We start from the raw sequence: 27014 nt of genomic DNA, 5'->3' as shown, positions 1-27014 counted from the left end.
ATCCGGAGATTCAGAGTATGTTGTCAGCAGTATGCTGATGACACTCAGCTCTATTTCTCCTTTACATTTGCAGGTGTGGCGGTAGAAGCTCTGGACCAGTGTCTTGCCTCAGTAATAGCCTGGATGAGAGCCAACAAACTGAAGCTCAATCCACATAAGACTGAGGTACTGTTAGTGGGGGGTTCTCTAGACCGGATGGGTGGGAGAGTGCCTGCTGTTGATGGGGTTACACTTCCTCTGAAGGAGCAGGTTTGTACCTTGGGGGTACTCCTGGATCTTTGGCTGTCGTTCGAGGCTCAGGTGGCCTCAGTGGCCTGGAGTGCCTTCCATCAGCTTCGGCTGGTGGCCCAGGTATGCCCCTATCTGGACAGAGATAGCCTAACTACTGTTGCCTATGCTCTGGTAACCTCAAGGTTAGACTACTGCAATGCGTTATACATAGGGCTGTCTCTTGTGCCGAATTCAGCAACCAGGCTGCTCACCAGAGCACTACGGTTTGATCATATTACACCAATACTGGTTTGACTGCACTGGCTACCAATTAGTTTCCGGGCTCAATTCAAAGTGCTGGTTTTGACCTATAAAGCCTTAAATGGCTCAGGACCACAATACCTCAAGGACCGCCTCTTCCTATATGAACCTACCAGGACCCTGATCTCATCTTCGGAGGTCGTTTTTCATGTTCCTCCTCCTCGAGAGGTCCGAAGGGTGGCAACACAAGAATGAGCCTTCTCTGCAGTGGCTCCCCATCTGTGGGATGCTCTCCCTAGGGAAGTTCGCCTGGCGCCTTCATTATACACCTTTAGGCGCCAGGCAAAAATGTTCCTTTTTAACCAGGCCTTTGGTTGATCTGATTGACATCTTATCCCCTTTTAAAATGTGGGTCTTTTTAGGGGGTGGAATGTTGTTGGGTTGTTGTATATATATTGCTTTTTATGTTGATCTTTTCTGTGAACTGCCCTGAGACCTCCGGGTATAGGGCGGTATATAAATTCAATAAAGAAGGAGGAGGAGAAGGAGGAGGATTGGGGCAGGTCACCACAGTATCTCTCCTTCCTTCCTTGACTTTTTAGCCCAGTGTGGCTGGCTAGACATGTACTTGGTTTCAGATGTCCATGTATTATGTTTATTTTAAATGTATATTATCCTTTTCTACAACAAAATAGTGCTTCTTTCCAAAGAAATGTATTGAGCACTAGAGCAGTAGAAGTTACCATTTTATTCCCAAATATGTGATTGTGCTATAATAAGAAGAAGAAGAAAAAGAATTTATTTTTTATGCCCCACCCATCTGGCTGGGCTTCCCCAGCCACTCTGGGCAGCTTCCAAAAAAATATTAAAATACAGTAATATATCAAACATTAAAAGCTTCCCTAAACAAATTTGCTATAATTTGAGGGCATTTAAACTGCAAAAGTGCAGGCGCCTGCAGTGTTTCTTTCTGATCAGGGTTAGCAAACTGCTTTTTGTTCATTTGTTCATTTGTTGCCCTAACGTATCAGGAATGTAAAACGATTGTAAAGCATGAAATGACTGCAAGGAAGAGTTATGTGAAGTGAGTGTCTCACAACTGAAGTAATACACACTGCAATCTAAACAGAGTGCAGAGGATAAGACCATTAAGTCCATGCCCTAAAATTACTTTGTCACCCACACTGCTGCTTGTTTCCCCTCAAATCCAGCTATGTTAACTAGCCTTGGTATTTTGTCCTATCCCCTTATTTGCAGCTGTTTTGGTGCAATCAGAGGCTCCAGATGTCACAGTTAACGATGAGACAAGCAAGGATGCAGTTAGACAGTTCTGCCTGGATTCAAGTAGCCTCTAATAAGATATACGGTATCTGTTTCCACAGCCTTTCTTCAAAGCAATTCTATGCTAGCTTTCAGACCTCTTGCTAGCCACATTGCATATTCCCATTTGCACCTCACACTGCCATACTGATCACTGCTGCTTGGCTGCAGGGGGATAAACCAGCTCCCTGTGCCAGAGTGAAATAGTATGGCTGTGATCCAAAGCCACTTTACCCAAAAGTAAGCCTGAGTGAATTCAGTAGGACTTACCTCTGAGTAGACATTCTTAGGACTGCTGTAACAAACTTTTTGCTGCCGAATCCAGCGTCCTCCTAGGATCCTTCACTTGTGTTGAGGCCCAAAAAAATATTCAGTTCCCCTCTGACTGGACTATGGAATCCATGCCATTGATCTAAACTGTGTTGCACAATTGGATCCTGAAGTTTAGAAAACAAACACAAAACCTTGCTTTTCACTCACCTGAGTGCAAAGTACCCTGCCTGTGCTGCCTGATAATCCTGGGGTTTTCTAAAAGACTCAGATGACTCGAGTAAGCAATTATAAACCCTGCCACCTGCTGGACACAATTCCTTAGCTCAAAGGCCATGTTGCCAGCTGCAGTTACAACCCTGTGTGCGTGTTTGCACTGTAAAACGACACCTAGCACTTTGACAACCTGGGATGTTCTGGCATACCTGCCAACACTTCACATTAACCCAGGAAAGTAAATATGAGTTGAGCTAATGACCCCAAAACACGCCTGGTCTATTTCATTGACATTTCACACATTTTGATCCAGGATGGGAGTTTCAAATTAATTTTAATTAGGTCACCATGTGATAATTAAGTAGTTACACGTATTGCTGAAATTGTAATAAGGAGTATAAAAGGGCACACGTGACTGTGGCCAGGTTTTCATGTGTGCGTTTGCAAACACCCTGTAATTATTGGATGATGCACCTTCAGATGGTAAGAACATGGTATTTATCATGTCCTAGAAAACTTGACTTCTTATTAGTCCCAGATTTCAGAAGAGGGTTGCTAACTGATTGTCTGCCATGTGGTCCAAATCAGCAAACAAGGCAGGGATGTGGTTGGACTCCATCATCTCAGACGGATGTTTTATGGTGGATGTATCCTGCAATAAAGTCATGGCACAATTAGAGTGCATTCGAGGTGGATTTCCCCATGCTGCCACATATTGCTGCCGGAGGAGCTACAGCATGAAAAAAGGACAAAAAAGAAATCAGAACATTGATATTTCAGCAGGATATGCACTGATTGGAAATGAAGCAGTGTGATCACTCCAAAACTTTTGCAAAGTGGAATTTCATGTGACCACACCAATAGCATCATGAGCACAATCACAATGGACGCACAACAGAAAGGATGCATGGAAGGGTTCTGGCTTTGGCCATGCTGGTTGGGTGTCATAGGCCAGGAGTCAGCTTCACCTGCTGAGCAGCAGCCTGAAGGAGCAGAAGGCAAAGTGACACCTGATGATGATCAGCCTTCTTGCTCCGGATGAGAACCAGCTGGCTCCAGCTTTCTTAAGCTGGGTTTCCAGCCTCAGTCAGTTGCTGGAAACATGTGTCGTTCCTGGCCAGACCTTGCTGCTTCTTGCTTCCCGTGCCCTTGGACCCTCGGCTTTCTTGACTCCAGGGTTGTCTGACTACGTGAACTGAGATACTCCGGACCTTAGGACTGGACTGAACCTGGAGACTCTACCTCCAGGCAAGTACCCAAGCCCCACCCCGAAACTCAGCTGGTTGGCTGGCTTCTCCTTCCACTGAGCTCCACCATGGCTGGCAGCACAGGACTACGACACTGGAGACTGATGGTTCAATGACATTGTGGTGGAACTACGTGTTCTCCATTATTGATCTAAGGGTGCAGTAATGTTATTGCTTCCAGACTTTTGGCAGCAAACATTATTAGCTTGAATCCAACCTTGATTGCCCCTTCTAAATTAGGACTGTAAGTATAGATTCAGCCAACCCCAAGCTGTTCCATAGGTTCCTTAGACTCCCATTCCCTAGGCCAGCTCATCTTCAGAGTGGACTTTGATGATGGTGGTGGTTTTTTTCCCTCCTGCAAAGTTGGTACCAGGATAGTTCTATGCTTAGGATGCATTCATCTGCCCCGGCTGCAACAAAACATTTCTCTCCCATATTGTTATCTACAGCCACAGCAGCTGCTGTAACTGTCCACCGGTCTGACATTACCTCATCCTTTTTCTCCCAAGACAGATGGATGCCAACAACAATATAATTTTTTGGGGGGTGTCCCTAACAATTTGTTTTATTTCTGTTAATAGTAATAATAAATGCATATGCCACTTAATACCAAAATAAGCTTTTAAGTAGTTTCCAAGCATAAAAACCAGTTACAGTAACGTTAAACTATAAAAAACCATAATTAAAGATGTAATCAAACAGTCCCATTAAAACACAAGTACTGTAATTAAAACAGGTCAGGAGATCAATTGTGACTACAAAAGCCTACACACACACACGCTAGGGACAAGGGAAGTTTGCTTGAATCCACTTATTGACAATGCAACCAGTCTCATAAAGTGCCAGGCACTGAGCAAAAGGAATAAGCCCAGTAAGCACTGCACCGGTTTATTGAGCCAAGAACAATGCTCTGTTACGCCTGCCAACTTCTGATGCATTGATATGTCATTATTATTATTATTTATGTTAGCAACTAAATAAAAAATAGTAGTAAAACGATCATTAGTATCCAAAGGGCGAGATACAAATTAAAAATATCCATTGGAATGCAGCATATTTTGTATTCCAGTCTCCTCCCCGCACACACCAAATTTCCATTTAAAGTTCATGTTGCTCTGCCTTCATATTTCTCCCAGGCTGAAGTACCACTTGTTATGTTTTGTGCTTTCCTTTTGTCACGTATGCTCCCATCTCCCTCTATTTGTCTAGTTCTGGAACACTCACATCTGTGCTTTCATTGTTGCTTGTGCCTTAACCCCAGAGCTATTTTGGAAGACTAAGATTTGCCACCTAAATGGAACTGATGAAAACCTGCCAGAGCCGCTGCTCATTTGCATTTGCAGTGTACGGCAAAATATAGAACTGGAGCTGGGGTGCCAGTTCAGAATTCACCAAATGGGCATTTTCTTGAACATCCCCCATTCCCCCACCCCCTGAGCAGCCTATCTCCAGAAGATCCCTACCCCCTTCCTGTTTAGCTGTTGCTAGAGAAGCAATCTGCGCCACATTTCTCTTATCTCTCCCCCCAGATTTCCTCTCTGCCTTGGAAAGGATCATCAGAATAATTGCCAGGTGACTAGAGAACTAGCAGCTGTTGCCCTTGGAAATTCCCTGTTGACTTCCCACTTCTGCTCTGAGTTTCCCTCATGTGGCTTTGGGTTTCTCTACTTTTTCTTTCCTTCTCAGGATTTCTGTTTCGGGGACAAACACTCACAGAAGAAGGGCCCTGCTGGATTAGGCCCAAAGCCTATCTTTCTCATCAGTCCCAGGTAGCATATTCAGGAATTGGCACGAATGATGTGAGTTGTAGTTCATCATCTGGAGGTCTACAGGTTTGCCACCCCTTCTTTACCATTTCCCCTTTGGGGGTCTATAGATCTAGCCATGAGTGTGGAAGGGACACAGACACTTGCCCTAGCTCACAAACCTCTTGCATGTCATTCTGGAGGGTGTTTCATGCAGGGGTATAGCTAGGGACTGGCTAGGTTGGCTCCCACCCAGGGGTGCGTGCAAGAATTGTGACTCTCCACTCTTGCTAGGAGTCCGCCCACCCATCTACATGCTTTCCAGGCCACTCCTCCTTTGCTCTGGGCAGCAGGGCAAGGCACACAGGCTTCTCTGGGCACCTTGGCAGATGAGGTTGCTGGCATGGACCATCACAGCAGTAGTGTGGGGGCTCCTCCCCAGTTGGCCAGTGGCACTATTAGAAGAGTGAAATTTTGAGTTTCTGCTCCATGGTCTCTCCTGGCTTCAGAGCTGCCAATACATCTCCTTGCCAAGCGTGCAAAGAAGCCTAGGCACGCCTCTGGTTTCATGCTAGGAATTTCCCATAGTCCTCTCTGGAGGTCCTCTTAAGAGTGGGAGTAGTGGTGTTACCAAGTTTGCATCACTGCTCCACCCCATTGCCCTGATTGTTCACTTCCTCTCCTCTGCTAATCCAGGCAAAAAGGGTTCCGGGAGGGAGATGGAGACAGAGGGAATCAGTAGTAGTATTTTATTTATTAATGATCATTAATTTATTGGATTTGAATTTATTTATTGAATTTATATACCACCCTATGTCTGGGGTGTCAGGGCGGTTCACAGAATAAAACCAAGATATAAAACCACAAAATACCTAATAAAAAGAAAAACCCATTTCTTCTCTTCTTGCTGACTGGATAGTAGAGGAGAACTGGATCCCTTTTAAAGCATTAGATTAGGTACAGTTGTGTACCATCTCATAGGGGACACTTTTATAGAGACGTGGATTGCTCCAAAATCTTAGTTGGGGTGCACATTCCCACTCCCTTATCTGCAATCATCATCTGGGGGGGGGTCATCATGTGTTTAAGAGCGTTGTGGCAAACCAACAGTTTTGATAGCAGAGAATTGTTGTGGACCTGAAAGCAGAGACACACACACACACACACACACACACACACACACACAAATATGGGGTGGATCAGCATTTCTTATGGGTGCAAGAGCACATCAACCAGTTCCTTATTAAGTCTTCTTATCAAACTTTGCTGTGAACGTTTCCGTAAATAAGGAACTCGGAACAAACTTCAGTTTTGTATTCTCCCATGAGGTTCAAGAATAAACCTAGTCAATTGTGGAAGTTGGCTCTAAATTCAGGTAATCCCCTATGGCAAAAAGTTGAGTTCCTCAGCAACAGATGTTAGTCCCAAAAATAGAGAAGTCAATGGCCTGTGGAAGAAGCCAATGACATGCACCTTAATTTGCATAGCAATCATGAAATATAACAGCTAAATTCCGCTGGTTTTTGCAGACCAAGTGCTGAGTGAGAGAAGGACACCTCCCTGCGTTTTCTTTTGGCCCAGGTTTGAAAAGATGTCACGTGTTTCTCTGTTTCTGCTTTTCTCTTTTCACGCAGCTCTGAGCCTTAAAATCTGCTCTTTCAACGTGAGGTCATTTGGAGAAGCCAAGCGAACAAGACCAGAAATCTTGGATGTCATTGTAGAGGTATGTTGTTCGCTCTACGGGATTAAATAAATACTCAGCTGAATGGAGGGACATTTTATCTAGCTCATCTTTCAGGGTATTTTATCTTCACACAGCCAAGTCCTGATAATGAATGGCTGAGCATTAATAAATCTGCTGTGTTCCTAACAGCGGAAGAATCAATTTGCAGACCTGAAGCCATATGTTCATCAAGATTTATTTACACATTAAATCTAGCAGAAATACAATGCTGAATGCTGTTGCAGATGAACATGAGGGATTGTGGGAACATTTTGATGGGCAAGAAAAATTGTCTCCTTCTCATCTATAGTCTCATCAGACGTTGCTTCGTTACTAGCATGCTTAATTTGTTTAATCACCACTATGAAGTACTCTGGTCTCATTAAGGAGAAATTACAATCACAAAATAAGTTGGACCCTTGCAGACAAAAGTGATTGTATTATAAACACCTTCCGAGTGATTTAAGCACTTTGGTGCCATTCAAAAACCTGTACATCGGATGCTTGTAAACAAGAACAATCCATCACCTTTGCATTGCAATGAGCTCCGCTTGAAGCCATTTAGTGCTTCTAAAGTGTACAAGAAGACGCACAAATGCAACTGCTGTTCTGAATCTTTCCTCTCCCAGCAAATTATGAACTTCAGATCTTTTGTTTGACAGTGACAAAATGAGGGCACATGCAGCGTTTCGTGACATGACTATTTCTGTATCTGCTTGCAGACTCATTTCTGTAATTTTATTTTATTTTTAAAAAGTGGCCCAAAATCCTAATTTGGCTGAGTGGCTTTAAACCAGTGATTCAGCACACAATACATGAATGCTAAATTCAAGTCAGCAATTCAGATGCATCTATGGATCTTCTGCCACCATTAGAGCTATAAAGGTAAAGGTAAAGGGACCCCTGACCATTAGGTCCAGTCGTGACTGAATCTGGGGTTGCGGCGCTCATCTCGCTTTATTGGCTGAGGGAGCCGGCGTACAGCTTCCAGGTCATGTGGCCAGCATAACTAAGCCGCTTCTGGCGAACCAGAGCAGCGCACAGAAACGCCGTTTACCTTCCCGCCGGTGCGGTACCTATTTATCTACTTGCACTTTGACATGCTTTCGAACTGCTAGGTTGTCAGGAGCAGGGACCGAGCAATGGGAGCTCACCCTGTCGCGGGGATTCGAACCGCCGACCTTCTGATTGGCAAGTCCTAGACTCTGTGGTTTAACCCACAGCGCCACCCGCGTCCCATTAGAGCTATAGTTTGTCCTTTAAACATAGGAACACAGAAAGCTGCCGTATACTGAGACAGGTAATTGGTCCAGCCAGTTTAGTATTGTCTGACTGACAAAGGATCTCCAGGATTTTAGAGAGGAATCCCACCCCCACCCCACCCCCAGCCCTACTTGGAGGTGCTGGGGGTTGATCTGGAAACTTTCCACAGTCCTCTGTCATGGACCATCAACCTTCCCCAAATGAAGCCTGCCAATAGCTTCATACTGGAACATGCACAAGTTTACTCAGAGTAGACCCATTGAAGTTAATGAACATGTCTAAGATAGGTTGATTGATTCCAGGGCTTGCTTTTAAGCTAAATGCATTATTCTTCCTTATTCTATATTTAATGTTTCCCCTCCCTCCAAAGAGCTCAGGACAACATGGGCAGAGGTGTCTCTCTCCTCATCCTCTACATCCTTATCTTTGTCATTGTTTCAGCTTTGTGTGTACTTTCTATGTCTATTCAGGAGTTCCACTGAGTTCAATGGGGCTTATTCCCCAGGTACAAGGGCACTGGGATTTATTTTATTCACATCCTGTCTTTTCATTGGAGGGGGGAGGGGGGAATCACAAGGTGGCTTGCAATCACTCGAGAGGACAATAAAATTACATGACGTCCTTGCAAAATGCATATTGATAAAGCAGCAGAAACACAGCATGTAGCACAACATCAAAACAGCAGTAGAGGAACATAGCAAGAAAAGATTGAGCTAGCCGTAAAGCAATTTTTATCCTCATACCAATTCTTTGAATATGTTAGGCTGAGAGATAGTGACTGTCTGAAGTTCAGCCAGTATGTTTTACAGTGGTACCTCGGCTTAAGAAATTAATTCGTTCTGGAGGTCTGTTCTTAACCTGAAATTGTTCTTAACTTGAAGCACCACTTTAGCTAATGGGGCCTCCTGCTGCCGCCACGCTGCCGGAGCACGATTTCTGTTCTCATCCTGAAGCAAAGTTCTTAACCCGAGATACTATTTCTGGGTTAGCGGAGTCTGTAACCTGAAGCGTATGTAACCCGAGGTACCACTGTATTGTGGAGCAGCATATTAAACTGGGACTCCCCCACTCCACTCCAGTCTAAATCCAGCACACTAGCCACCATGTGCTGTTTTAATGTGATAACCAGCCAAAGAAAGGGTGTTTTCAAATGTTTCAAAGAAGCACCCTGGCAGTCTGGTTGCACCTGATCTGGTAGACTTCATTCTCCAAATATTTTGCCAAAAGACTCCATCTCACCTTGGTTGTTTCTGCAAGAAATAGAGAAGGTTTGGGCACCTCAGCTGAGTGCCTGTATAGCTGAACTCTCCCCATAAGAAACCCATCTCAGGTTATTGCCACCTCATTTAGTGTTGGGGCATTTTGTTGATATCATCTTGTGTTTATATTTTTGAGGTGGGGTGTTGTTTTTAAAAAGCTTTTACTGTGTAAGCCACCTTGAAGTTCTGCTTCGAAGAGCAGCCTATAAATTGTTTGAATAAATGAATGAAATTATAACAATGTTTTTATAATAATAATAATTTATTATTTGTACCCCGCCAATCTGGCTGGGTTTCCCCAGCCACTCTGGGCAGCTTCCACATTAGATGTTCTTAATGTTTTGAATTATTTTAATAGGCCCTTATTCATTTTTAATTGCATTGTTTTGCCAGGGGTTTCTTTGGTTGTCACCAGAGCTCATTTGGGAGGGATGTGAGATAGAAATTTAATAGGTGATGTAATATAATATAAATCATAATTGTATTCTTTTATTGGTTTGCTGCTAATGAATGCAGAGTACAGAGGCATGAACCTGTCTGTGTACCGTAAGACACTTTAGAATTTTCACTTAAGCAATCCTTTCAATCTCTTGGAACATCATCCCATTTCTTAAAGGATAGTCTCACAGTATTTATATAGTCTTCAACGCATTATTTTCCATGGCTTCACAACAGATGTGAAGACCAGCAAATCAAATACTTTCTCAGCCACTAGCTTTGAGATATCTGGAATTCTAGAATACACAATACATTAATTGGCTTTGCCTCTCTCTAAATCCCTTCATCTATCAAGAACAGTGGCCTGCAGATGGGCTATACACTTTCTAAACTTTTTTTTCCATGTACCACATAACTATTCCCACATTTATCCATTTATCCACCTTTTTAAAGAAGAGTTGGGGGGATTTGCACAAAAGTACTCTGGAAAATGTGGGACACTGGTGACGCTGTGGGTTAAACCACAGAGCCTAGGACTTGCCAATCAGAAGGTCAGCAGTTCGAATCCTCGCATCGGGGTGAGCTCCCGTTGCTCAGTCCCTAGCAGTTCGAAAGCACGTCAAAGCGCAAGTAGATAAATAGGTACTGCTCCAGTGGGAAGGTAACCGGCGTTTCCGTGCGCTGCTCTGGTTCGCCAGAAGCTGCTTAGTCATGCTGGCCACATGACCCGGAAGTTGTACGCTGGCTCCCTCAGCCAATAAAGCGAGATGAGCGCCGCAACCCCAGAGTCAGTCATGACTGGACCTAATGGTCAGGGGTCCCTTTACCTTTACCTTTACTCTGGAAAATGGGGGAGCATGCGAAATCACTGAGGGATCAGCTAATGAGTGTCATGCACAGTTTGTTTCAAACTTGCAGAAACAGTCTTTTTCATGCTATGGATTTGGAAAAGGATAGATGTGTTTGGACTGAACTTAGTGAGAGTGCTTCCAGAATATTGCTGGTACTCTCAGAATTTTGTTTCTGTCTTCCCTCTAACTCAGGAGCTCTCTAGTACAGGCGCTGAAAGACCAGGAATTTTTTTGAAGCCCATTTCTGATAGGTGAAATGTTCAGGAGGCATGCAAAGCCTGTTCATTCTGGGAATTCCAAGTGTGTCAAATAAAGCATTCTTAAGAATGTTCTTTCTTTCCTCCTGCAGGTTATTTCTCAGTGTGACATCATGCTACTGATGGAAATAAAGGACAACAGCAACAGGCTATGCCCCTTCCTCTTAGAGAAATTGAATGGGTGAGATGTGAATGTCAAATTTATTAAAACATGCAGGGTCAGATCAAGGTTTTTTGGGAGTTGGGGTCTTGGGCAAAAAGCTTTCAGTGGGCCCACTTCTCAGCTGGCCCACCTCCTTGCTACTGCCATCGCTGTTCATTAGGGCCAGGTGGCCCATGAGGCAGGATGAGGCAGCCTCCTTTGGTGGTAGAGTGCTACAAGGCAGCACCCCCAGAGACTCCCCACCCCGCCACCCCCACTAATGGTGGAGAAGCAGTGGTAGTTTCTGGTGAGATGTCACGAGATCTCTTCAGAATCCACCACAGCTTCATGGGCACTGCTGCATGACCCAAGTAAGGGAGACTGGCAGTGGTGGCATCAGTTTCCTGTTTCACCTCAGGTGACTAAACAGGATGTGCCGCTCAGTGGAGGACCTACAATTTTAGGGCCCTGAAGCTTGAACTGTCATGGAAGGCCCCTTTGCAACCAGCAACTAGGTCTGGATAACCACTGTTATCTTCTTCAATAGGATTGCTCCACGACAGATCGCCACACCTGTGCTACTGACTCTCAAACTTTGTTGAAGTGTATATACAACAAAAAAAGTTAACCAATTTGAGCTGTGTGACTCAAATTGCGTCTACTATACCCAACAGCTTTAAGCAATGTGGACTGAAGTAGCTCCTGGGGCCCCTCCAGGATCAGAGGCCCTGAAGCTTAAGCCTCGTTAGTTTCATAGTAGATCCATCCCTGGTGCTGCCCCTGCTGTTCATTCATTTGCTCAGAAGGAGAGGTCAAGGAAAGTGAAGGTTGCTGCTCCCCCTCCTTGCCCTTGTCATAGTTTGTGCACTTGGAGAGACTGAGCATGCAGGACCATAACACAGTGGTAGAGCACCTGCTTTTCATGCAGAAGGTCCCAGGTTCAATCCTTGACATCACCAGTTGTGTTTTATGATTTTCCTGATATTGTAAGTGAGTTGGAACTGGTCTGTGACCATAATAATAAAATTCATTCGTACACCAGTTAGGGCTGGAGATCTTCTTCTTTAGCATCACTTGTAGCCAAGTAAGATTGTCTTCCATAAACATGGTTTTAACAGTGCATCCTTAAGTGACTGTGGAGGCCAATTCTGGACCTACACGTCCTTCCATAGTGGAGACATAGGTTTCTGGGCTGGAGTTGCTCATGGTGAGGGTTTGCCAAGCATTCCTTCCTCTTAGCGCGTTTCTCTCTTTTGCCCTGAGTTCAAGCGTCTTCAAAGTCCATGATACCTTTGGTTGGGAATATTCCCTGCTATAAACCCCTGAGAACCACTGCCGGTCAATGAGGACAACACTGATCTCATTGAAAGGCAGCTTTCAATGTTTCTAAGCAGCAAAAGCTAGGAGTAGGAAGAGAAGGGCCAGTAGGCCCCTTCTGGGATGTAGGCCTCAGGAGGTGACCAACTATGGCAGAGGAGAGGAGAGGAGAATCAATGCTGAAGGAGGCCTCCCCTTTTCAAGCATGCCGTGGTGGGTGCCTGCAATATGGTGGATTAATTCCTTAACTCACACTTCAGGCCCCCTCACGACACATTGTTTGGGAAATCACTGCACTAGCCCTCTCGAGCGCATTTCTTTCTCTGCCAGAGATGGGGAACCTGTGGTTCTTCTTAGACAACTCCCATCATCCCTGACCATTGGCCTGACCATTGGCTGGGGCTGATAGAAGATGGAGTCCAACAACATCTGGAGGACCACTGGTCCCCCTTCCCTACGGTATGATATTCCCCCCAGAAACATTATCCACGCTGCAGACCATCCCACCTAGCAGAACAGGAGAACCTTGGGATGGGCTGTGTCAGGGCAGAAAGGGGATTTTGCTCAGATAGTTAAGCAGTGAGCTTCTCCACAAGCCAAAGCCAGAAACATTGACTATTGTTTGTGTTTCACAATGGTGTGTGTGTTTCCTGTGTATTCTTTCAAATATATCAAAAATCATTTTTCTCCAGTCACTCGCAAGAAAAGTACAGTTATGTGGTCAGCAATCGGTTAGGAAGAAGGACCTATAAGGAACAATATGCTTTTTTCTACAGGTAAGTGCATTTCGAAACTTTCTGCATGTGGCATTCTTTGGAAACTGCAAGAAAATAAGCTGGTGTATTAGCCTTCAATTCCCAGTTTAGATTGTATATCTCTTGGGGAAAGGGATCTGTCTTTTGTATACATATTAAACTCTGTACTCTCTGATGATACTGGGTAATAAATAAGAATAAAAGACTCCTCTGGGGCATCTAGATTGTCTTGGCAGACTTGGGAGTGGTTATACGAGCTGTAATACCGGGGGACTCTCCAGACAGCCTTTTTATTGCATATTCATGATGATTTGTGCTCACAATGCTATCGGCGCATTCACACATGACTTGAAAGCATTAGATTTTGCAGGACTCTCCCACACTGAAACCAGCAAAACAACCCTTCCTTCCCCTTGGGAAAATGCCTATAGAGCACCCTGGAAGTGATGGCCTTACTGCCCATTGACCATGGTGGCCCACTGGTCAAACAAGGATTTCTTCCAGTGCTGCTCACTGTACAGAAGCAGTATTCATATTTCTTTCAGATATATGGATGTTATTGGATCCAAAGACTAGTATCTCCCATTTGCCTTTTTTAATGAATAAGCAAAAAACTACAGTAACTTGCAAAACTACTTTAAGTATCCTCACCAAGGGTAGCCTCCAGACGTTGGACTTCAGCTCCCATCAGCTCCCAGGCAGCATGGTCAGTGGTCAGCAACGATGGGAGTCGTCATACAACATCTTGAGGACACCACGTTGGCTAACCCTGATCTGCACTAACATCCCCTTGTTTCATCACTTTTTGTTTTATATTGCCCTCTCACAGCATCTCACTGGCTTCATGGCATCCAAGCATTAAGCTCTGAACATTTCTCATATATACATGCTTCCGTCTTTTAGGACTGTGGTGGGTTGATGCTTCTGTAAAAACAAAACAAAAAACAACCACCACCACATAACTCTGAACACATGATTTTCTGTTCCTGAAATGCATTTTCACCCCACTTATACAGCAGAACATGAAAGGATTTCATAGCTTCAGGTAGTTGTATTACTGAGCCAGAAAATTTGAGATTATGAAAACTAGCTTGCTTTTTTTGCGGCATTTTCATTGTTGATTGTAGTCTTATTAGCTACCTTGTGGATCTTGGGACAGAAAGTCAGCCTATACATTTTTTTTTAAAAGGTCTAAACTATTTGATAGAGCTGATATTCTGTCTGTATGTTAATTCACACTTCAGATCAAAAATGGTGTCAGTGAAGCAAATCTATCAGTATCCCGATCTGCAGCCTGATGACGAAGATGCACTTTCCAGGGAGCCTTATGTTGTCTGGTTCTCTTCTCCAAAAACTGGTGAGACATTGCTGAGCATGCACTATCCTCCTTCTGCGTGTTTCATAATCCACAAGCAGAGATACAGGAAAAGGATGAGCACTAGGGAAGCCCCAGATCTTTATTTTAGACTCCACTGATGAGCTCCGAATGGCAAGCCTTAATGTAGGGCCTGCTGTCTAGGCAGCTTATGGGGCCAAGCCTGCTTAGCTTCAGGAGTGGAAATGCATTATGGGCCTTCATGGGATTCTGTGAGCCACAGAGCTCTTCAATCCCAATTTGGCTGAGGTTACTCTGCAGCTTCTTTAACTTCATGATTAATCCACCCTTGATTGCAGCCTTTTGTAGAACCACAAGCATAATCCAGAACTCGCCGCACGTTGACTTATTTGTGCCAAATTTAATTAAGGTCCTAAACATTAAATAAGTCAAGACTGTAAAACTCCAAGCACTTTGCAATGAGATCTGTTGACTTCAACATTTTCAAGAAGCTAGGCTTCTAAGCATGATTAATGTCCTAGAGCTAGATAGCTGCACATAGAAAACATCTGAAGATAGGGTAGTAAGTAGCAAGAGGAATGCAGTGTGGCACATGATTTAAATGGTTGAATTCTAATTCTCATTAATATGTTGAGGCTTAAAGGTCCATACAATAATGTGCAGGGCTGGGTCTACAAATTTTGCTGGAGGGGGCAAAAGTCTGCACTGCTACCACCCCTTCTCTTGCAGCTTCATGTAGTCTCCACCGCCATCACTGAGAGGACGACGGAGGCACAGGCTTCCTTCTCTCGATGGCACCGACAGGGGACAGGACACAATGAGAGAAAATCTTTTCCCCCTTTATGTCCCATGCAGGCTTCTGTCTCTCAGTGGTGGTAGTGATGGCAGTGGGACAACAAGGAAGGGGAGAAAGCGTTTTTCCCTGTTGTCTCCCACTAAGAGAATAAAGCCTGCTGGTTCATGTCCTGTCCCACAGCCACTTCTCACCTTCCTCTTCCTGGGGCAGGCAAAGAGATGGGCCCTTCTAATCAGCAGCAGCCTGCCAGACCATAAGGAGTCACCAAACATGTACCGAAGCCATTGTGTATCCCTGTCCTCTTTCTCCCGTGCCGCAGGGCAGGATGCTGTTTTGCCGCTACCCCAACCTGCTGCCCAGGGCATGTGCTCCCTTCCCCTCCCCTTGATCCAGGCCTGGGAATATGCATATTTTGCAATGCTAACATGTCAACATCAAGATGTCCTTTTTCATCCCAGTTTTCAAATTGGATATAAGGATAGGATTCCCAACACACATTCTTGAATGGAAAAAAGACCATATGCTGGTGAGAGCAGTTCCAATGCAGATGCTAAGTGGTCCTTGGGTCTGAGCACTTAGCTGTATGGAAGGCCACCTGAAAGCATCTGTAACCCACTCAGATCTTTAAAGGAAGTGCAGAGTCCAAAACTGTGTAAATACTCCCTTTTACTCTGCACCCTGTGCACTCCCATCACTGGTTTGGGAAGTAGGGTACACATTGTGTTAGCCAAACCAAGAGGAAGGAAGGAAGGAAGGAAGGAAGGAAGGAAGGAAGGAAGGAGCAAACTATTCAAGAGGTGTAGATCTGTATGTACAAAGTGTAGCATGAAAATTGATGCTAAGCAGAATCGGAGACAAAATGGGCCTGCTAAGATCTGGAAACCAATCTGGGCCCTAACAATCAAACTTCTTATATAATTACAAAACTTTAATGTACTTGATACTGGAAGAAAGATGGACAATGGGCGTTGTTTTGTCTTTAGAAAGACAAAGACTATTATGTTTTGGTAGGCTCAGGTGCCACATGAGCTTAACTCAAGACCCTCCAATATCCATGACCTGTAAAAGGCAATATACCTAATAAACATCTTAGATCTGTCAGTTTTTCTAACCATGATGGGAGTGAGTTTTGGAAATGCTGGTCATCTTATTTTTCAATGTTTGCTTCTTAAGTGGTCAGGGAATTTGTGATAATCCCTCTGCACACAACACCTGAAATGGCTGTTCGGGAAATTGATGAACTCTATGACGTGTACTTAGATGTAAGACAACGCTTCAAGTCTGAGGTCAGTCGCTGTTTCCTTGGTGCGTTTGTGCTAAAGTTGTGCTGAATATCAGCCCACCCCACCCCTGTGAACATCAGAACTTAGAAAGCTGCCTTCTACTGAGTCAGAACAATAGTCCATCTAGTTCAGCATTCTCTGTGTTGACTGGCAGGAACTGTCCAGGATTTCAGATGGGGGTCTCTCTCAGAGACCTAGAGACAAGGGATTGTGATCTTCCACTTGCCACTGAGCTACTGCCCTTCTCCTAAAGCTCCTAGTCAAAGTGTGGCTTGGTTGTTCTGAGCAGCCCAGCCATGTTGCTGGAGACAGGATTACTACTGCCTGTCATCCGTACTAATGAATGAAGTCCTTTCAGAATTTTATCTCTCCCTCTTCCTCATAATCACACACCATTAACTTCCTCTCCTTTTTCATTTCTCTGATACCCCCCATAGATCTCTTTGCACCTGAAGATCTATTGAGATAATTCTCATATGCGGTTGGCACACCCAGGGAAATTCATCAGTGACTCTGTGAGCCAGTCTGATCTGGGTGCACCTGCTGCCATGATAGGGCGCCTTTGCTTAGAAGCTCAAAATAGATCACTTTACTTTTCCAATAATAACAAGTGGTGGGGAGGTTGTCATACCTTTTTGCCCTGCTTTCTGCAATCCTGTCTCTTCAAATTTGTCTTTTCACAATCTCCTGCCCCACCTTGTAGAACTTCATCTTCATGGGAGACTTCAACGCTGGCTGTGGCTATGTTGCGAAGAAACACTGGAAGAATATCAGACTGAGAAATCACACTGAATTTGTTTGGCTGATTGATGACAAAACTGACACGACGGTGAAAGCCAGCACCCGCTGCCCCTATGACAGGTAACAGCTGGTTTTAGAGCTGACTTGTGAACCCTCCCATCTAGAGCCTCTGCTAAGCTACCTATTATCTGCAGTGTTGGAAGAACTCTGCTGGTTACCTTAACAAAATGCATGTTGATTTACAACAGGTCATTAATATTGTGAGGGGGGAAATGTGCACCTGGGCTATCTATGCATGGATAAATTATTGCATATTTGGTCTCTTACCTGTGTGACATCACATGCAGCTATTAATCAATGGATAACCAATCTGTGACAAGTGCAAGAAATGGGCCTAGGCAGTTGGAGACTGTGGCTTTCCTGAACTGGAGCTGATTAGCCAATCTAGCTTCCACTGCTCCATTATTTCATAAGAACATACACTGGAACGTAAGAGTCCTGCCAAAAACCTATCAGAGTCCAGCATCTTGTTCTCTAAGCAGCCAACCAGATGCCTAAGGGAAACTCACAAGCAGGGCCTCACCACAACAGCGCTCTCCCCACTTACAATTCCTGGCAGCAGGTATTCAGAGACATACTGCCTCCAGCAGTGAAGGGTGGAACATAGTCATCATGGCCATTCATTTGTCTAATCCTTTTTTAAAAGCCACACATGGTGTCTATTTTGGAAGTGAAATCCATTGTTTGTGACAGTGTGTGAAGACATTCTTCCTGTTCCTTGGCTCAGAAGAATAAAGCTATACCAATGCTATCTCAAACCCTCAGTGAGTTAGGGACTTCCCCTGCATGTGAAGACAGGCTCTGGCAGATTGAGCAGACGAGACCAATAGTGGGTCCAACAGTCAAGAAGGTGGTTTCTGCATATACTGTATAGGGAAGTGAAGGGCAGATGGGGCTTGTCAACCTGGGAAGGTAGCTCATCTAGGAGGAGGAAAACTCTGCTAAACCTCCGCTGCCTTGCGGGACATCTTTGGGGGAGGGGTAAACCCTACACAAATCCAGAGAGGAGGCCCCAAGGTGGTTGGATGGTGTCTTCTTTTAGTAGCTCCTGCAACCAAGCTGATGCCCAAAGTATTGCTCTACTTCCCTTTGGACCACATCACCGAGGCTCAGGTGGGGATCTTGTCACCTGGGCAGCCCAGACCTCCATACATACTGCCCAGGTTTATGCCTCAGGAGGTCACTTCGGTGCTGCTAACACCCCGAGACTGACTTCACCCCAAGAAGCACACTCCATTGTCTCTCAAGACAGGCAGATGCCAACAATTACCAAGGCACAATGGGCTTTATGGAGAAGTTTTTCTTCCTCCCTCACAACACTAGAATTCATGGAGCTCCAATGAAGCTGAATATTGGAAGATTTGGGACAGATAAAAGAAGGTACTGCTTCACACAGCTGATAGGCTATGGCACTCGCTCCCATAAGAGGCAATGATTGCCACCAACTTGGATGGCTTTAAGAGGATTGGACAAATTCATGGGGAATAAGCCTATCCATGGCTGCTAGTCAGGATGACTATGCTCTGCCTCCAGTTGGAGACAGCAGTGCTTCTAATTGCCAGTTGCTGGAAACTGCAGGAGGGGAGAGTGCTCTTGGGCTTGCAGATTTCCCACAGGTATCTAGGTGGTTACTGTGAGAACATGATGCTGGGCTAAAAGGGCCATTCACCTGATCCTGCGCTCTCTTCTTATGTTCTTATATGTACTACTGTGTGAACTTGAATCCCACCACCTCATACTTCATACCTGCCTTGTTGCACACATTTTGTTTAATTTGTTGTATTCCATCATTCTTGCACTTCCTACTGCGCTATGCAAGAAGAAAAGAATGAGAACAACTGAAACCATTCTAAAATATTTAAAAGTCTACAAAAGAATCAAAATGTTGCATCAGTGATCCGGGGATGCAGGGAAGCAGGTTAGCCACCACTGTGATTCCCCCACTGAGAGGCAGTAAGGACAAGGTAATTGCAGCTTTTGCAACACAACCATTCCTGGGTTGCACATTGTCTTCCTCCCTGTGCAAGCCCTTTGCCTGTTTTCCAGACAGAAAACTTTTGACCTCCATGAAGTCTGCCAGGATAATCACCTGAACATACTGATGCTCACAATGAGCTCATTCCCTGCTGTTGGCACAGCACTTTCCCTCCCTCTGCCCACGCTCTTACCCTTGGCAAGATCACCTCCCTCCCTTGTTCCCGAAACAGCTGGCAAGCAAGCGCTGTGTTAGATAGGAGTGTACTTCTGAGTCACAATCCAGCCTCCTTTCCCAGCAGTGTGCATCAGGTAGTGTCAGGATGATTAGTGATGTCTGAACATAGTCCTGTGAGGACGGGCAGTTTGGGAGAAAGAGAGAAATCGCTTGGGGAAGCTCTTCTCCGGTTGTTTTTTGCACAAAGCACTGCACAGACAAATGTGTCAGGTGGGTATCCCTGTGGCAGCCTACCTGCAGTGGAATGAACTTCACCCAGCTGAGAGCAAACGTTCAGTCCCTGAAGATCTCCAGAGGACTTCGCATTGCAGAATTAGATGGAGAAAAAGGCTGGTATCATTGGGTTAGTAACTGCGTTCCTAAGCAGTGGTGAATTGGCAAGAGTCCCAAGGCCAAGACAGAGAGGCTGGAGGGGGGCCTTTTTGCTCCCCCTCCCCGGGCCTGAGGTTCCCCATCCATGATCTGAGATACGCAGCTGGCTAACCTTCATGCTTCTCAGAATTTTGACTTACCAGGTAAGGCTGACACCAGAACAAGAATATCAGAAGCAGTCCTAATAACAAGCACTAAAGCTTACCTGTATCTGTACAGCTCAGCCAGAAATACTTGAGAACCAACTACGTTTGGGATAATTTTAATTGGTTATTCTTTTGTTTTTCCTAGCTTTATGACTAATGGAAACTGATGCACTATTGAGGCAGTTAAATTGCCATTTTCCATCGTCCTCTACCACCCACGGAAAGATGAAATAGCAACTAAGAGACAAGCTATTTGTGGATCAGCTTAATTGCTGGAGTTTGCAGGCAACTCGCCTTGCCTTGCCTCTGGGTCACTTGCGAATTCATCTTTGTGCTATCAAAACCCACCATGCTCCCGCTCACCTTTTCTTTCTGACAGCAGCATATGTATTCTCCTCCTGCACAGCAGGCTAACACCCAGTAGTCTTGTTTTCGCCTCTTACAGGATTGTGCTCCGTGGGGAGAAACTCATAAATGCTGTTGTACCAGACTCAGCCGGCATCTTTGATTTTCAGAGGGCCTTTTCGATGACTGAAGGACAGGTTTGTGTAAGACAGGAATAGTACACAAGCGGAGTGTTTTTGCGTTCTTGTCCTGCATCCGCCGGGGCTTGAGTCCACAGCTGCGCTGCGCCAAAACTGGGGAAGCAGACCAGTGAGAGAGGCAGGCAGCCAGTCGAGGGGAAACAAGCAGGTAGAGCAGAGCAGCAGGAAGAACCATGAGCTGAGAAATACAGGGAATCGCATAACAGAATTCCAGGCCCATCTGCACAGATAGACAGGTGTGTGCCATGTGTACAGCCAACATACTTCCACCACTTTATCCCCCACTGTGTTTGTCTACGCAAATCAGAGACCTGTGTGGATCATGCTGCGTAAACAGCTGGAGTAACACAACTCCAACAACTGAGGAGCCAAGAACATGATTTATGTAGTACCTGCAGCTGCATCAGTGGCTGATAACAAAATACGCCACTTTAGAGCTGTACTTTGGCAGTCTTTAGATTAATGGCCTGCCAGTGTTTGAAAAAGAAAAGGTTCTGACCTCCTTTTTTACTCCTTTACCTAATCCTCAGACCTTAGTTGGCACAAAAGAGTCTTTGAGAAAGAGTATTCTTGCAGAGTATTGCTGCTTTTATTCTTTAAAAGTCGTCTTCTCCAACCACAATCAAGATTGACAGCTTTTTACACACACCAAACGCAACCAGCTTTCTACCATCCAACCAACCCACACCCAACACTAACATTGACCACTCTGTATATACAGGTACAATTAGGTGAAAGGTTGCATGAGTCATTGTAGGCCGCTGACTCATGCTGACTTAGTCCTTTTAGCATTAAAGAAACAGCAGCCAATTTTTAGCCGTGACATGGCCCACATGCTCTGTCAGCGAGTCCTGCCACTGATAGGGCACTCCAACTAGCCCCTGCCTCCTAGTGTCCCTGGGAGGAGATAGAGCTCAGTGGCATAGCATCTGCTATGCATGCAGAGGGGCCCAGTATCGTATAATTATAGAATCACAGAACTATAGAATTGGAAAAAGCCCTGAGGATCATCTAGTCCAACCCCCTGCAATGCAGCTGTCCTATACGGGGATCAAACTTGCAACCTTGGCATTATTGGCACCATGCTTTAACCAACTGAGCTGCCCAAGGACTAGGGGGGACTCTTGTCCTGAACCTGGAGAGCCACTGCCAGTCAGTGGGGACAATGCTGAGTTACAAAGACCAGTGGTCTGATCCTATGTTCCTGTACACACACAGCAGGAGTGTCTGCAGGGGGGGAGACTTTGTGCAGGCTGCTACACACGCAATGGAGCCCATGTGCATCTAGAATCCTGATTGTGCAGGGCACAGTGGCATAGTGTGGGCGGAGCTACGGGGCACTTACCCCGGGCACAACATTTCAAAAGGGAATAAAAATATTAATAAAAAATAAATAGTGGACCCTCCTGCTAACACAGAATATCTCCCAATGTTCATGTGGATGGGCTGCGGAGAGGATTTGAGCTATGGCTGGTTGCTAGGGCGTCTTCTGCATGGGCTTTAGAAACATGACCATTCTCCCTTGGCCATGGCTGCCACTTGGGTTGGCTGCCAAGCTATTGCCCCTTCACTACAGCCTATTGGCAGGCAGTGCCAAGGATACTTGCCTTGCCCTAGACACTGGCAACCCATGCTATGCCACTGGAAGGATGTACAGATGGCAAGCATGGATCTAGGGTGTGATGTCATGGTCAGGACTACTCAGCACAGCCTTCTCACATATTGGCAGAATGCACAAGAAGTTTCCCCGAAGAAGGCTAATGTCACATGGGGAAACTCACACCAACACAGTGCATTGTGCTGCAGTATTCACGATCTATTCCCTGTGCTGTAATGTAGTAGAGCTCTCAGGTTGGTTGCATATTCCATATGTGTGCTTGTCGGACAGATGCATCCATAGCCTTCCTGAGCAATTTGGCTTTGGATGTTTGAAAGCATAGCAGCCAGATTTATTGGTGGCTTCCCTGGAATAAGGGCTATGCACCTCACTTAGGGGCTATCTTTGTGTGGCTTCATATAGCAACAAATGGCAATAACTCAACATAGTATGGCTTTTAAATATTTGTATGCAAGGGACAGGGTGTCCAATTAATCCACCTATTGTGTCCCTTACTCTGCAGGCTTTAGCAGTGAGCGATCACTTTCCAGTAGAGTTCCAGCTGAGAGCCAGCAGACATTCCCCAAGACGAGCAAGAGCAAGCAATCGTAGGCGCCTCTTGCAACAGGGCTAAACAAGAGACTGCTGTTCTCCGAAGAGAAAGGAAATTGGATGTATAGTCACAAGAAAAGAGTGGGTTTAGTTTTTGACCTTTTCCTTGATGTATGTCGGCCTCCCATATGGCCTATTTCACCAAAAATATGCAAACCGAAACTATTTTTTATTGTTAAAAGCATTCAAGGTTAAATAAAATAAATGAGCTAAAATTAACTTTGCCGTAACCTGAAAGACAAACGCAGTGAGGCAGTCTGAATGCCTTAGCAATGTCTTCAGCAGGGGTTGTTTGGTGAAACAATTTGTTCAGAGTTGTTCGGCATCTCTGCCTGTTCCCAACTTCGGTCTTCTGGCCAAAAATATTTTACAATCAAGAACTCAGAAAGAAGCTACAGAAACACACTTTTTGCCATTGACTGACTCCAATCTTGTAGGTGGGTGCATGCACACGGGCGCACACACGCGCACACACACACGTCACATTACTTCTTTGAAGTTAGAGAAATGTGAAATTGTTGATTTAGGTGGAACTCCAAAGGTTACCAAAATAAAAACCTAGCACTGAGACACTGAGTACTCAACACTCCCCTCAGATCAGATCCAAGAAGAATGTGCCTTAAGGTTTTTTCAGTTTTTCCAATTTTAAGTTCAGTTCAGAGGGAGCAGTTTAACCCTCAAGAAATTTCATCAGCGTTCTAATACATACGTTTTTATAAATAAGCTTGCCTAACATAAGCAATTTCATCTGATGTAGTGCATTTTTGAGTGATATTTTCACTAGCATACACATTTGTACACACACACACACACACACACACACACACACCGGAATATGCCTTTTCATGCACATTACTTGGTTGGAGAACTTTGCTGCAAAATTCAGACAACTTCAAATATTCAACAATGGCAGTGTTTCTGTTAGCCTATGGTTCCAAGGAGTGTGAATTACTGAATATTCACCTTACATACAAACTTAATCAAGTCTTCTCCCTCATCCTTAATCAAACCCAAATTCTCAGTCTGGATGTACTGAGACCATGCAAGTAGGTTGGAAAATGATGCTTTACATTTGCCTTTCTAGATTATTGCAATTTTAAAGTATGATGAATGTTGTAATGCTAGACTAAATTTTATTTCACAGCTTGATCTTGCTTGGGTGCTCAGGATCTAATTTCTTCCCGTATTAAGGTGACAGGGAAAATTATCCTCAAGTCAGACTGATTAATGACTTGGGTGGCTTTTTGTCCTTTTCTCTCTCTTATGGAACCATCTGTTTTATCTTCACTCAAATTGTTTGTCTTTGCACACCATGCACAAAGTGATGTCCTTTGTTGGATCAATTAATATGCAGCATGTTGGAAGTGAGATACAAGTAACACAGGGCTGTTCTCCAAGATCACAGTGAAATGTAGCATTACATGGCAGGCTGATATGAACCTAGAAAAGGATTGTCCTTAAAAGCAAAGCAGCAAAACGGGTGAGAACTGAAGAGGAGGAACACACCTTTGTTTAGATCTGTAATCATGTACAGCCAGTTTTCCCACCACCCTCTTTGCATATTGCAGAACATCAGTGGGAGTGGAAGATAGCTGGTTGGTGCATTTACCCTTTTCATTCATTCATTGCATTTGTATCTCACCTTTTTCTCCAAGGAGCTAAAGGTGGCACGCATGGTTCTATCTCACCTCATTTAACCCCCACAACAACCCTGTGAGGGGGGTTAAGTTGAAATTACTTGCCCAGGGTCACTCAGTGAGCTGCATGGCCAAATGGGACTCACAGGTCCCAGTCCAACACTCTTAACCAGTACACCACACTGGCTCTCCATTTTGTTTTTTGTTTTTTTTTTTTGTCTTTTTATCATGATTTTTATTGAGTTTTCCATATTTCATTTCATTACATTACACATATCTACAGCTTACATTATTACTCAAAAAGAGCATCAACCTCCTTCCCTCCCTCTTTTCTGTCATCCCTATAACTATAACGTATCTATCGCATTTCAATAGTCACTTCTTTACCTTATATCAACTTTTAGAATCACCCTCTAGCTTGTAAATTAGCTCCTTAATTCCACATTACCAAACATTTCATGTTAAAGCTACAAACGATTTCAAATGTTTACAATTTTCTTTCAAATAATAAATAAATTTGCTCCAGTCCTTTTGAAGCCTTTCATCGGGTCGATTCCTGATTTTCCCCGTCAACTTCGCCAGTTCCATGAATTCTACCATCTTTATCTTCCAGTCATCCAGGGTGGGGAGTTCTTGCTGCTTCCATCTTTGAGCCAAGAGGATTCTTGCAGCCTTTGTGGCATACATAAACAAATGTACATATTTTTTTGTGAATTTCCTTGCCTATTAACCCCAATAAAAAATATCCCAGAAGGCCTTAACCTTAGTGCAGGACCACCAACTGGCTCTCCATTTTGATGTTCCAGCACTCGCTACCATGAACCACAGAGCCCATGGTGCTTCCATGTTCAACCACATGGGCCAGCAGTAGAAGGATCAGCATGGAGATATATTGAAAGCAATCCTAAAATGGGCAGGAATTGGAGTGAAAAGAGGGTGGGGCATCGCCTATTTTTAAATTTGATGGATGGTAGGACTTATATTTTCTTGGAAGTGTAGCCCACCAGTGCTGGGCAGCTGCACTGTACTTAGTGCTGCTTGGTGGGTAGAAATGGCATGTGGAAACAAGACCACGATGAATGGTGAAAACATCAAAGGGCGTACACAAGGAAGTACACAGATATGAGCTGTCACCAAGTCTTAGCTGCAGTGATCTCCTATTCTTTGTTTTTATATCATTGCTGCTCTTTACAACTGTAGTGTTTGATATTTATTTATTTATTTAGCAAGCTTTTTATACCACTTTATCAAAAATAAAACCTCTAAGTGATGTGCATAAAATAGTATGAAACGTTCATTTCAAAAAAATAGCGATAAAAGCAGACATTTAAAACATTTCTCAGACGTGCAAAGCACTGGTCACAGCACCAGTTCTGCACTTTCTATCACCACTAGAGACATAGGATGTCACCCAACTAACATCAGTTCAAGGATTTATGCTTTTGCAACGGAACTGTCCCTAGTTTTGTCCCTCTGTGTGCACCTCACAACCTCCCCAAATCTGCTCTGGAGGTTTGAGAGAACACCTAGATCGGATTAAGCAGGGAGGGGTGAAAAATTCAATTGGTGAGAGTTTTATTTGGATACGGCCCAAAGGGTTGTATCCAACTTGGTGCACAACGAAGTGCAATGGAAGTTCCTCTTTCTCTCTCTTCCCTGTTCCCCCAAAATGTGTTAATGTTCCACCCCCCACCCTCTGGAGCAGATTTTGCAGCTGAATAGGAGGGCTGTAGCAGAAAGGGGAAAGACGTTCTGTTGCGCAAGTGGAAATCTGTTGCAGAACTGCAGCGTTACTTAATTTTGCCCCAAAGGAGGAATATTTGAACTAGCCAATGACATATCAGAGAGAGAGGAGAAATGTATTTTTTGTGCAGGCAAACAGCCAGATAGTAACGCAACAATGCCCTACTTGTTCTCTTACTTTCGTCAGCCAGCCATATTCCTCTACATACTGTAGATCAGGGCTCTAATGTGATTTCTTATGAGAGAAATATGGTGATATCAAATAACTGCTTTGTTAACAAAGAAGTTTCACACTCCCCAGACATCTCTGTACTGCAGATTTTTGAAATGCCATGGGAAATGTTTGTTAATGACTATGAGTATTCTGTTTTTCCACCCTTCCCTCTGCTTTCCTCTCTACAAAAAACAAAATTATTCAACTTCCGTTTATATACTTTGGTCCGGCTGTTGGGACAAAAATATATGAAAGCTGACACAGTGACTCTAAACATGGCAGTCTCCCGAAATCAATGCTCTTTAACATTTAGTAGTTGGGGAATGCAAACAAGACACTGTTTTTAAAAGGAACACGAACCGGCACATGGAGACAATTATCCCATAGGGAGGATGCGCTCAAGCTAGGACAATGGAAGAAGTTGATGGGGAAACAAAACAGGA

The 27014-nt window shown here is 44.4% G+C and overlaps 2 protein-coding genes across 3 annotated transcripts in view; one reads left to right on the top strand and one right to left on the bottom strand.

Moving 5' to 3' along the window:
* The window catches only part of LOC309335777 (monoacylglycerol lipase ABHD6-like), a 47969-nt gene extending 45511 nt beyond the window's left edge, over positions 1–2458 (bottom strand). Inside the window, exon 1 of one of the 2 annotated variants that reach the window (XM_081851024.1) lies at positions 2272–2458. The gene's annotated coding sequence lies outside the window, so the exon portion shown is untranslated. The other variant, XM_081851022.1, reaches the window with a different exon arrangement.
* Positions 2459–6710: 4252 nt separating this feature from the next.
* DNASE1L3 (deoxyribonuclease 1L3) lies at positions 6711–23196 on the top strand. Its single transcript, XM_081851038.1, has 8 exons — positions 6711–6995; positions 11156–11244; positions 13215–13298; positions 14522–14634; positions 16583–16695; positions 17396–17553; positions 20669–20765; positions 22889–23196. The coding sequence occupies exons 1-8, from the start codon at positions 6864–6866 to the stop codon at positions 22997–22999; spliced, it is 897 nt and encodes a 298-aa protein (XP_081707164.1). The 5' UTR covers positions 6711–6863; the 3' UTR covers positions 23000–23196.
* Positions 23197–27014: the final 3818 nt, after the last annotated feature.

This window comes from Podarcis erhardii, assembly GCF_964252035.2.
Source record: "Podarcis erhardii genome assembly, chromosome: 2".
Taxonomy (NCBI): domain Eukaryota; kingdom Metazoa; phylum Chordata; class Lepidosauria; order Squamata; family Lacertidae; genus Podarcis; species Podarcis erhardii.
The sequence above is the reverse complement of the archived record's forward strand: the minus strand, read 5'-3'. Positions and strand labels throughout refer to the sequence as shown.